Genomic DNA, 13,643 nt, shown 5'->3' on the forward strand with positions numbered 1-13,643 from the left:
GCGGAAACATCTGGATAAATACAAGACAATGCATGACATGCAGCCGCAGCCGGTGATGTCACTATGACCATACACGTATTTGCATGAAGCTTAACCACGTACAAGAAATTAATTTCAACAGCTTACGAGCAATATTAGAGAATGACTAATTTTTCAACCACAAAAACATCATCAATGTATAAAAAGATAATGTGTATCCCTAAACATGAATATTATATTTACATATTGTATATGTGTGTGTATGTCATTTTTATATACCAACGCGTTATAGAGATACATGGTGTATTTGCATTAAACAAAAATGCTTTGACACCATATATTATAACAGCAATGTGAACTCTCCCAATTAAATATTTGCTGTTGAAGATAACGAAGAAAAAAGAAGCCTTATAAGCTTTATAATTCAAAGTTTGTTGAAGGCAATTAATCACCTCGCAAAAACAACTAATATACCAACATTCACGTACCAACTTTGCAATAAAAGAAATGCACTTTGTGTTTGTGGAGGGGGAGAAAGGAGTCTAATATCAATGACATCGCTAAGTTTTTCCCACAAGCAAACGCTAGATTTGTTACAACTAATTACTGAATCAGTATATTTTCTTAATTTGTAATAATTTTCTACAAATTCTTACTATGGTGACGAGCTATAAGCTGATTTCACTACTATTAAAAAAAGATTTAGCTGACAGGGAACAGGAACTTCAACGATATAATTTATCTTTTTTCTCTTGAACTTGTATTTTTATATACAACAGTCAAATTGATGGAGACAAGTGGCGAGTTTTAATCAGGACATTGTATCATATTTTGAATTAGTAACTTACTTTTCTTAAGTATTTCTTAGTTACCAAAATGATTGGGTTGCCTCCTTGAGACCAAACAGGAAAAAGAACTGCAGGCTGCGGAGCTAGAATTTGTGTTACTGGTTCATCTGAAGTTTTGATCAGACTATATATTTATCTCAAAAAAATATATTGAATTAATATGTATAAATTATTAATTTAAAACTCAATATAAATTTTGAATCCGTAAAGTTCAAATTTTGACTCCACCACGGAACACGATTGATGTTTATCCTTTCATTAAATACTATACTATATAATTTTGCTACTAATAGTTTTTTTTTCCATATGTGCTAAACAAATTTTCCATATAATCTGCCGTTTAATTATATACTCCTATCAAATAGCATGAAAGATACTCTTGCTTCTAGAACAGAATATGACAACTTAGAGGAAAGAGGTAAAAAAAACCAAGGTAAGCAAGCTGCCGAGTGATTATCGGAGAAACATATTGAAATGTGTAACCACTTTAACTAATTAAAGTTTAATAGGTTATTATGAAAAATATATTTTTCTTTATTTAATGATGTCTCAACATGCCCGTGGAGTAGTGACGGACCTAAATTTTGTGCAAGCGGGTTCAATCTTAGAAGTATATAACTTTAGTCTTAAAATAGTAGTTGTCAAGTGGGTTCAAATAAATATTTATACAAAATTTACACAGCTTTAATCCTAATCTATACATATACACAGTATTATTTTTTGGTGAAGCGGGTTCAACTAACCACTTGAGTCCGCCACTGCCGTGGAGCCGATTCGGCCAAATACGTGAATTTTTTATATTAGGTTATAATTTGACCTTGGATCTAAAGAAATTCCAATGTCAGAAGATATATAGAACGCAGATGAAATAAGCTTATCCTTTCAGTACCCAGTTATGGATAAATATTATCCCCGGTAGAAGATTATCCATACCGGGTATAATAAGCTTATCCTTTCAGTACCCAGTTATGGATAAACATTACCCCCGGTAGAAGATTATCCATACCGGGTATAATAAGCTTATCCTTTCAGTACCCAGTTATGGATAAATATTATCCCCGGTAGAAGATTATCCATACCGGGTATAATAAGCTTATCCTTTCAGTACCCAGTTATGGATAAACATTACCCCCGGTAGAAGATTATCCATACCGGGTATAATAAGCTTATCCTTTCAGTACCCAGTTATGGATAAATATTATCCCCGGTAGAAGATTATCCATACCGGGTATAATAAGCTTATCCTTTCAGTACCCAGTTATGGATAAACATTACCCCCGGTAGAAGATTATCCATACCGGGTATAATAAGCTTATCCTTTCAGTACCCAGTTATGGATAAATATTATCCCCGGTAGAAGATTATCCATACCGGGTATAATAAGCTTATCCTTTCAGTACCCAGTTATGGATAAACATTACCCCCGGTAGAAGATTATCCATACCGGGTATAATAAGCTTATCCTTTCAGTACCCAGTTATGGATAAATATTATCCCCGGTAGAAGATTATCCATACCGGGTATAATAAGCTTATCCTTTCAGTACCCAGTTATGGATAAACATTACCCCCGGTAGAAGATTATCCATACCGGGTATAATAAGCTTATCCTTTCAGTACCCAGTTATGGATAAATATTATCCCCGGTAGAAGATTATCCATACCGGGTATAATAAGCTTATCCTTTCAGTACCCAGTTATGGATAAACATTACCCCCGGTAGAAGATTATCCATACCGGGTATAATAAGCTTATCCTTTCAGTACCCAGTTATGGATAAATATTATCCCCGGTAGAAGATTATCCATACCGGGTATAATAAGCTTATCCTTTCAGTACCCAGTTATGGATAAACATTACCCCCGGTAGAAGATTATCCATACCGGGTATAATAAGCTTATCCTTTCAGTACCCAGTTATGGATAAATATTATCCCCGGTAGAAGATTATCCATACCGGGTATAATAAGCTTATCCTTTCAGTACCCAGTTATGGATAAACATTACCCCCGGTAGAAGATTATCCATATCGGGTATAATAAGCTTATCCTTTCAGTACTCCGTTATGGATAAACATTGCTCTCAGTAGAAGATTATCCATATCTGGTATAGTAGCAGCTTACACAACAGCTTCCTTTCTTCTATAAATAGAAGAGATTTCAGTTCATTATGTACATCAGTTTGAATTCGAATAATATATCAGTTTCTCTCTATACTTGTCTTTACTTTATAGTCTTTATTTTATAACACGTTATCAGCACGAGACTCTGACATCTCGAGCAAATACTTTGAAAGTATTAGAGGTAAGAACTTTCTTTTCCTAAATAATGTCAAATCTTTCTAAACTTGAATTTGTAGCCCTGGATATATCGGGCAAAAGCTACATGTCTTGGGTGCTTGATGCTGAAATTCATCTTGATGCGATGGGTCTGGCAGACACCATCAAGGATAAAAATCAGGCATCAAACCAAGACCGTGCCAAAGCAATGATATTCCTACGCCATCACCTTGATGAGGGCCTGAAAATGGAATATCTCACTATTAAAGATCCAGTCATACTGTGGAATAATTTGAAAGATAGATATGACCACCTGAAGATGGTCGTTCTTCCACAGGCACGTTATGATTGGACTCATCTAAGGCTACAAGATTTTAAATCTATCAGTGAGTATAATTCTGCTATGTTCAGAATTATTTCCCAATTGAAATTATGTGGTGATAATATTACTGATCATGATATGTTGGAGAAAACTTTCACCACTTTTCATGCCTCGAATATGCTCCTGCAGCAGCAATATCGAGAGATGGGATTTAAAAAGTATTCTGAACTTATCTCACATCTTCTTATAGCAGAGCAACATAATGGGCTATTAATGAAAAATCATGAAAGCCGACCTATTGGTTCTTGTCCATTCCCTGAAGTGAATGAGACGAACTTCCACCAAGCTAAACGTGGAAGAGGTCGTGGCCCCAGTCGTGGTCATGGCCGTGGTCGGGGAAGAAACCCCAATCATGGTAATAATAATGCACCAAAGAAGCCTCCTCACCACCAGCAGTGGAAAAGGAAGGAACAAAAGCATGAAGCGGTGCAAGCGCCAAATGCAGAAAATGCATGCTATAGATGTGGAGGAAAAGGGCACTGGTCACGTACTTGTCGTACGCCAAAGCACCTGGTTGAGCTTTATCAAGCCTCCCTGAAGAAGACAGAGAAAAATGCTGAAGCAAATTTTATTTCTGAAGATAATTTAGACTTCATGCATTTGGATGTAGCTGATTACTTTGCACTCCCAGAAGGAGAAACAAGTCATGTAATCGGAAGTGAATCTGTAGAAATGTAATATTTTAATTTTTGTTGTTTGTAATAGATAGTATGGTTATGTAATTGTTGTACATAAATAAATGTTATGCTTTGATAATGATGTTTACTATAATATATTTTATTTATGTTATTTTGAAGAATATGGATAATCCTCAAATTATGTTTGGATCAAAGACAAATCATGAAGATATTTGTGTTATTGATAGTGGAACAACTCATGCCATATTCAACGATCAGAAATACTTTTCTTATTTGCATAAGGAAAAAGCAAATGTTTCAACAATTTCTGGTAATATAAGTTTGATTGAAGGCTCCGGAAGAGCCATAATATTTCTGTCTAAGGGAACAAAACTTATTATAGACAATGCATTGTTCTCCTCCAAGTCCCGAAGAAACTTGTTGAGTTTTATAGATATCCGCCGAAATGGGTATCATGTTGAGACAATAGATGAAATGAACAGGGAATATCTTTGTATTACAAAGAATATTTCTGGCCAGAAATGCATTGTAGAAAAGTTACCAACTTTATCTTCTGGCTTATACTATTCAAAAATTAGTACAATTGAAGCACACTCTATCGTAAACCAGAAGTTTACGGATTCAAATACTTTTGTGCTTTGGCATGGCCGTTTGGGCCATCCCGGATCAATAATGATGAGACGAATTACTGAAAATTCGAGTGGGCATCCATTAAAGAACCTGAAGATTCTTACAAATGACGAATTTTCTTGTGATGCTTGTTATCAAGGAAAAATGATCACTAGACCATCACCAATGAAGGTTGATATTGAATCCCCTGCCTTTTTAGAGCGTATACATGGGGATATATGTGGACCTATTCACCCACCAAGTGGGTTGTTTAGATATTTTATGGTCCTAATAGATGCATCTTCAAGATGGTCTCATGTGTGCCTACTATCATCTCGCAACTTGACGTTTGCAAAGCTATTAGCCCAAATAATTCGATTAAGGGCACAATTTCCAGATTATCCTATAAAGGCCATTCGCCTTGATAATGCTGGAGAATTCTCATCTCAAGCTTTTGATGATTATTGTCTATCAGTTGGGATAAAAGTTGAACATCTTGTAGCTTATGTTCATACTCAAAATGGCCTTGCAGAGTCATTTATTAAATGCCTGCAATTGATAGCAAAACCACTACTTATGAAAACAAAATTGCCCACTACTGTTTGGGGCCATGCTATCTTGCATGCAGCATCACTTATCCGTCTCAGACCGACAAATTATAATAAATATTCCCCGTCACAATTAATTTTTGGTCATGAACCAAATATTGTCCATCTACAAATTTTCGGATGTGCTGTATATGTGCCAGTAGCACCACCACAACGTAGTAAGATGGGACTACAGAGAAGGATAGGAATATATGTTGGGTTTGAATCACCCTCTATTATTCGCTATCTCGAACCATTGACAGGAGATTTATTTACTGCTCGATTTGCAGATTGTCGGTTTGATGAAACAAATTTTCCACAATTAGGGGGAGAGAAAAAGGAAATCAAAATAGAAATTGTGTGGAAAGTTTCATCATTATCTCACTTTGATCCCCGTACCCCTATATGTAATCAGGAGGTCCAAAAGATCATCCATTTATAGAATATAGCAAATCAAATGCCAGACGCATTTACTGATTTGAAAAGGATAACTAAGTCACATATCCCAGCAGAGAATGTGCCTATCAAAATTGATGTCCCAGTAGTACCATCTACTAGCATGAGAGCTAGTGAACCTAAAGTACGCCTGAAGCGTGGTAAGCCTTTGGGTTCTAAGGATCGAAATCCTCGAAAAAGAAAATCGACAAATGATCAAAACGATACTATGAAGGGATCTCCTTAAGAGACACAAAATCTGATTTGTTCTGAGATTCCTGAAGAAATCAATGAGCCCGAAGCTCATGTGAGTGAGGAACTTTTAATAAGTTCGAACGGTGATGGGATTAATTTAAATCGATTTGAAATAGTGGTGGATAATATTTTTGCATATAATGTTGCACTTAATATTATGCAAGATAGTGAGGATCTTGAACCTCGATCTGTCGAAGAATGTCGACAAAGATCTGATTGGCCAAAATGGCAAGAGGCAATTCAATCGGAATTGAAGTCACTTGCTAAAAGAGAGGTCTTTGGACCAGTAGTCCAAACACCTGCTGGTATAAAACCAGTTGGTCATAAATGGGTTTTTGTGCGAAAAAGGAATGATAAAAATGAAGTTGAAAGATACAAAGCTCGCCTTGTTGCACAAGGATTCTCACAACGACCTGGAGTCGATTTTGATGAAACATATTCACCTGTTATGGATGCCATAACATTTCGATATCTCATCAGTTTAGCACTACATGAAAAGCTTGAAATACATCTAATGGATGTAGTTACAGCTTATCTGTACGGTTCACTTGATAATGAAATTTATATGAAAATCCCTGAAGGATTTAAAATGCCTGAAGCAAAATCTCAGGAAATGTATTCAATCAGATTACAAAGATCTTTGTACGGTTTAAAGCAATCTGGGCGCATGTGGTATAATCGCCTTAGTGAATATTTGCTGAAAGAAGGTTACATAAATGATGTTATTTGTCCATGTATTTTTATAAAGAAAATGGCATCAGAATTTGTTATACTTGTTGTTTATGTTGATGACATAAATCTTGTTGGAACTCCAGAAGAGCTCCAAAAGGCAATTGAATATCTTAAGAAAGAATTTGAGATGAAAGATCTTGGAAAGACAAAACTTTGTCTTGGTCTGCAAATTGAACATTTAGCAGACGGGATCTTTATCCATCAATCTGCCTATACAGAAAGGGTCTTAAAACGCTTTTACATGGACAAAGCGCACCCATTGAGTACACCAATGGTTGTTCGATCACTTGAAGTGAATAAGGATTTGTTCCGACCTCCAGAAGAGGACGAGGAACTCCTTGGTCCCGAAGTACCCTATCTCAGTGCAATTGGTGCACTAATGTATCTTGCTAATGCTACAAGGCCTGACATAGCATTTTCTGTTAATTTACTAGCAAGATATAGTTCTTCTCCTACACGGAGACATTGGAACGGGATTAAGCATATATTGCGATATTTAAAGGGAACTCTTGATATGGGTTTGTTTTATGCTAACAAAGATAGTGCAGACCTTGTTGGTTATGCAGATGCAGGTTATTTATCTGATCCCCATAAAGCTCGATCTCAAACCGGCTACGTATTTACATATGGAGGTACTATCATATCATGGCGCTCCACAAAGCAATCTATTGTTGCTACTTCTTCAAATCACGCTGAGATAATAGCTATTCATGAAGCAAGTAGGGAATGCGTATGGTTGAGATCAATAATTCATTTTATTCGAGAAAAATGTGGTTTGGAATGTGAGAAAAGACCCACAATTTTATACGAAGACAATGCTGCATGCATAGCCCAATTGAAGGGAGGATTTATAAAAGGAGATAGAACGAAGCACATTTCACCAAAATTATTCTACACACACGATCTTCAGAAAAGTGGTGACATTGATGTGCAACAAATCCGTTCAAGTGATAATCCAGCAGATTTATTCACTAAATCTTTGCCAACTTCAACTTTTGAGAAGATGGTATACAAGATTGGAATGCGGAGACTCAAATATTTGAAACAAGGTTTTCATCAGGGGGAGTAAAATACGCGATGCACTCTTTTTCCCTTACTAAGGTTTTTTTCCATGGGGTTTTCCTTATAAGGTTTTTAATGAGGCACCTAACAATGTGTCTTACTAAATATGTGTACTATTTTTCCTTCACTGGAATTTTTTCCCACGTGGTTTTTCCTAGTAAGGTTTTAATGAGGCACATTATCTTTTAATGAACATCCAGGGGGAGTGTTATAAATATATTATATTATGGATGTTCATTTAGTACTTCGTTGTAAATAAGCTTCCTGAAGAAGCTTATCCATATGAGACTCCACCGTAAATATGTTTATCTATTTAGTACTCTATTGGAAATAAGCTTCCTGAAGAAGCTTATCACTTCGGTACCCGGTTATGGATAAACATTACCCACAATAGAAGATTATCCATACCGGGTATAATAAGCTTATCCTTTCAGTACCCAGTTATGGATAAACATTACCCCCAGTAGAAGATTATTCATACCGGGTATAATAAGCTTATCCTTTCAGTACCCAGTTATGGATAAATATTACCCCCGGTAGAAGATTATCCATACCGGGCATAATAAGCTTATCTTTTCAGTACCCAGTTATGGATAAACATTATCCCCGGTAGAAGATTATCCATACCGGGTATAATAAGCTTATCCTTTCAGTATCCAGTTATGGATAAACATTATCCCCGGTAGAAGATTATCCATACCGGGTATAATAAACTTATCTTTTCAGTACTCCGTTATGGATAAACAATGCTCTCAGTAGAAGATTATCCATATCTGGTATAGTAGCAGCTTACACAGCAACTTCCTTTCTTCTATAAATAGAAGAGATTTCAGTTCATTATGTACATCAGTTTGAATTCGAATAATATATCAGTTTCTCTCTATAGCTGTCTTTACTTTACGGTCTTTATTTTATAACACTTATGTAATAATTATAAGTCATGATAATAGCACCGTGTGAAAGCCATCTTTTAGTGAACTTGAGAGTACATTAAGGGACCGTTTGGTTCGGAAAAAGGTGCAATACCTCGCAAATCACACATGAAATATAAACCGCACTAGGCAAGTTCGGTGCGATGAACTCTGAATAAGAAGGTTGCGGGTGAGGGAAATTGATCACAAATTTCCCACAGTTATCAAACCCTAATGTCAAAGTTTATACCGGAATTAGTATCCTAATTTTAGTGCTCGAATGACCCTTCAAACGTTAATTAATTGTGAATTAACTTGCAAGGAAGAAAGCCAACATAAACCATGAGACGTTTCTTGCCTTGTTATAATTGGTCGGAGAAATCTAACCACCATACCAACTAATCAGTCCCTATTTGAAGACTTTGATGCAAAGGTCAAACTATTAACTAGTTGCCACTTGTCCACGACCTTCTATCCAGATTTTTCACATTTTTCTTTTGTAAGATAAGTCCAAAAGCTTCTACAGTTGAATAGAAGAAAAACTCAAAGTCATTTTTCTTTTTTGATTATACACTATATACGTGTTTTTTTCAGATAATTTTTTAAATATTTCACCCTAAACACACAGCAAAGAGGATGCATTGACATAGAATAAGGCCGGCACCAAATACTATTGACTTCCATTTTCTTCTCTTCTATAAATTAAGGATCATAATCCTCATTTCTCCTAGGGACCTACAAGTACTGCACTTTTGCTTATATCATATAGCTCTCTTTGTTTCATTCAAACAATTATTGCACCCTTTTAAGTAATAGTTATTACTGGTAGAAAAAAAAAATCAATGGGAAGATCACCAAGTTCTGATAAAAATGAACTTAAGAAAGGTCCTTGGACCTCAGAGGAAGATCATAAGCTCAGAGAATATATTCAAGTTCATGGTCCTGGAAACTGGCGTAGCCTCCCAAAAAATGCTGGTACGTAATAATATTTTTTTTTAGTCTGTTCTAAAAAAGTTATGACATCTTTATTACTATAAGTTTCAAAAGGTTTTTGTTCTTAGCTTTTTATATCTCCTTGTCTAGTATTCAAACTTTGTTACGAAAGTAGTACTTATTTGTTGATTTTATATATTTTTTCGTCATATTGATAATGAACAAGTGCTTTATTCTAATCTTTCATTGGAAAATCATTTGCAGGACTTCAAAGGTGTGGAAAAAGTTGTCGTCTTCGTTGGGCGAATTATTTGAGACCAGATATTAAGAGAGGAAGATTCTCATTTGAAGAAGAAGAAACTATTATCCAACTTCACAGTGTTCTTGGAAACAAGTAAGATACTCTTTCTCGTCGGATTTCATTTTCTATGACACTCTTTTTTTTTTTTTAGTATGTACATTTTTAAATTTAAAACTTTTAATTTTACTCTTAATGACGCGCTTTATGACAAAAGTCGTTACTTCTTTCTAAAAATTTCGTTTTTTAGTTTCCCACCGGGTAGCCGATACTTGCTTTAAAGACCCCAATTAATCCGCGGTTGTACCTTCTAAGGCCCTTTAGGATAAAGGCTAGGTAGAATCTTTTTTCATTTTTAGAGCTCGAACCCGAGGCCATTTCACCACAACACTTGATGATTTTTTAAACTCCGTACTTAATGATACATCTGTCATATAAAATGAAATAGAGGGATCAGTTAATTTCTTCATCCTAAGATAGATAATTAAGTTCATGAACTTAAAACTTGTCACTGTTATATATTTTTTTTCAGATGGTCAGCAATAGCTGCTCGCTTGCCAGGAAGAACAGACAATGAGATCAAGAATTATTGGAACACTCACATAAGAAAAAGGCTTCTAAGAATGGGACTTGATCCAGTAACTCACAGCCCTCGTCTTGATTTATTCGACTTTTCATCCCTCCTCAACTCTACACAATTTAACCTTTCAAGTTTACTTGGACTACAAGCATTTGTAAACCCTCAAGTCTTGGCACTAATTGCTACAAACCTTTTGACATCCCATACAGAAAATCCAGAAATGTTATTACAAAGACAACTTCAAGAAAACCAATTTTTGAACACACAAATACAAAACCAAGAAGGGTCTCAAGTGTTGTTCCAAAAATTTCAAGAAAATCAAATTTTATATGCTCCCATGGAAAACAATACCCCAACTTTCCAACCTAATAATCAGTTCCAAAATCAGACATCAGAAATACCAACGTGCACTACATCAAACTTGGGATCATATAATTTGGTGAATGGCCAAAATTTACAAGAAAATGTGATGCTGCCTTTGCAAAACTATGGCCAAATTTTACAAGAAAACTCCAGCGGTCAAAATTTCAGCTTTGATTCAGTGTTGTCGACACCATTGTCAAGCAGTACAGAAGATGAGAGAGATAGCTACTGCAGTAATTTTATGAAATTTGAAATTCCAGAGAGTTTATTTTTTGATGATTTAGTGTAAAAATTGACACTCTTTAGTACTTAGTTATCTCTTTTTTGTTGTTGTTTCTCTTCTAGGCTAATTTGGATGGAACAATTGTTTTTTACTTGGTCCATTCAAATCTAAAGTTTGGATTTTTTTAGGTGGATTTTGAATTTTATCTATACATAAAGGTTTTTAGTTGCTTACTGTCGTTCTTTCCCAAGCGTAGTTTGGTGGATGCGTAGTTCGATTATTTGTATTTTATTTTTCTTTTCCTTTTTTCTCTTTCTTACTGTCTTTTTTTTTCTATTTATTGACATTATTAATAGAGTACAGAAACAACTCCTACGGTTTGATACCCCATGGTTATTGTCTGTTACTCGGCATGTTAATGTCTGTTTAATAATTTTCATATCTTGATCCTTCCCTTCTTCTTTTTTTAATTAAAGCGAGTGTACTTAACATCCATCATATCAATTCTTGTTGGAACTAGTATCTTTTGATTTGATATAAAGATTGAGTATAAATTAATATTGTTTTCAATCTTTTGAAATATTTCGGCTTCAAATTCGCGATAACTGCTACTTGTATCACATTCTTTTTTTTTTTTAATTAAGCGAAAAAATGTAGTACTAGTAAGTAAAAAACAAGCTCAATTAGACAAAAGATGTTTTATTATGTGCATATGATTGGAATTTAAGCCTTTGATTTGGTCTAAGTTCCGCAGTTCCTTTTCTTTGTCGTGATTGTTCTATTTTGTCTTATCTTCCTACGTGATCAAGTACACATTTTCTTTATTTCTCATATTTTTGTGCATTCGCACTACCTTGGGGGGTACAAATGAAACCGACAAACCGCACCAATCCGATAATTCGAGTCAAACCGAGAAAAAAATTTGATTATGGTTTGATTTGATGTTGGAAAAAAAAAATCCGACCATATTTTGTTTGGTTTGGTTTTAACTAAAAAAAGTCAAACCGAAACCAAACCAACCCGACATTATATGTATAAAAATTTTTAATATATTTAATACATAAAATATTTATTGTAGAGTAGTTTATAAATATTTCTTAAGCTTTTTCATAGTTATATCTTTTCACGTATTATTTTATGTTTGGACTTATAATTTTTGGATGCTCCAATAAGTGTTATAGTTCATAAATGTTAGTAACTCAAATAAATCCTCAACCAATATCAAATCAATACTAATGTTAATAAAAAATATTCAATTCAATTGTACTATGAATGAAAATAGTGTTGGATATCTATTTTTAGTTTTCCTGTAGTTTAGATAAAATGCATAACTTATTTTTTGATGACTTGACTGATCGTTTTGAGTATCTGCACTTCGCTCGGTGATTTAGAGCCAAACTCTGTGTTTTGAAGCCTTTAGAACCTCATTCTAGACTTTCTTTATTTGCGTGCGCAGTCCAGGTATTAACCCGGGAGGCTTATATGCTTAAAAAAAGAATTTTTGCCTAAAAAGTTAATTTTAGATGATTTCGGTCAACATTTTGAGTAAATGGATTCAGACTCGTGTTTTGACGGTCCCGGTGAGTCCGTATTGAAATATGGGATCTAGGTGTATGCTCGGAATCGAATTCCAAGGTCCCTAGCTTGAGTTATGAATTTTTATTAAAAATTAAAAGTCCGAAAAATCTAATATTTTTAAGAATTGATTGAATGTTTGGCATTGTTGATACCGGGTCTGTATTTTGGTTCTGGAACCCGATACAGGTCCAATATAATATTTTTGACTTATCTGTAAAATTTGGTGGGAAACGGAGTCGGTTAGACGTGATTCGGACGTCCGATGGTAAAAGTAGAGTTTTCAAAGCTTTCTTGAAAATTTCATTTGATTTGGTATACAATTAGTAGTTCTAGGTGTTATTTTGGCGATTTGATCGCGCGAACTAGTCCGTATGATTTTTTTCAGACTGGTGTGCACTTTTGGTTTGAAGTCCCGAGGGGCTTGGGTGTATTTTTGGATCATTGGTTGAGAGACTAGTAAAGTTATGAAATTTGGGAGTTTGACCATGGTCAATATCGGGTTAAGACGACTTCTTTTCAGTGTTTTGAATGCGCGAGCATGTCTGTATTGTGTTTCGTGATTGAAATTCATATATGGTTTGTGTCCGGGAGGTTCCGGATGAGTTTCGGAGTGGTTTCAGATCATTTCAGAGAAGTTTGGGTTTTGTTGGTTTCTGGTGCGAAAACACTGTTTAATCGCAATTGCGAACCTTATATGGCAATTGCGAAAACACTGTTCATTAGCAATTGCGTATATTTTATGGCAATTGCAAAAACACTGTTCATCCGTAATTGCCAACCATTTACGGCAATTGCGAATACACTGTTCATTCGCAAATGCGAAGTTTTGTTCGTAAATGCGACATCTGCAGCATGTTAAGTGCTGAGAATTCCGAGTTTTTGCTTCATTTTTCATATTTTGAACCATATCTTCGAGGTGAGATGATTTTGAGAGGGGGTTTTCATACCAAAATA

General features: G+C 35.0%; 1 protein-coding gene across 1 annotated transcript; it reads left to right on the forward strand.

The window, feature by feature from the left end:
- The first annotated feature begins 9,458 nt into the window (after nucleotides 1–9,458).
- On the forward strand, nucleotides 9,459–11,362 carry LOC104216087 (transcription factor MYB41-like). The gene is made up of 3 exons (XM_009766049.2): nucleotides 9,459–9,689; nucleotides 9,912–10,041; nucleotides 10,478–11,362. The coding sequence occupies exons 1-3, from the start codon at nucleotides 9,557–9,559 to the stop codon at nucleotides 11,175–11,177; spliced, it is 963 nt and encodes a 320-aa protein (XP_009764351.1). The 5' UTR covers nucleotides 9,459–9,556; the 3' UTR covers nucleotides 11,178–11,362.
- Nucleotides 11,363–13,643: the final 2,281 nt, after the last annotated feature.

The sequence above is a fragment of the Nicotiana sylvestris genome, chromosome 6 (genome assembly GCF_000393655.2).
Source record: "Nicotiana sylvestris chromosome 6, ASM39365v2, whole genome shotgun sequence".
Classification (NCBI taxonomy): Eukaryota; Viridiplantae; Streptophyta; class Magnoliopsida; order Solanales; family Solanaceae; genus Nicotiana; species Nicotiana sylvestris.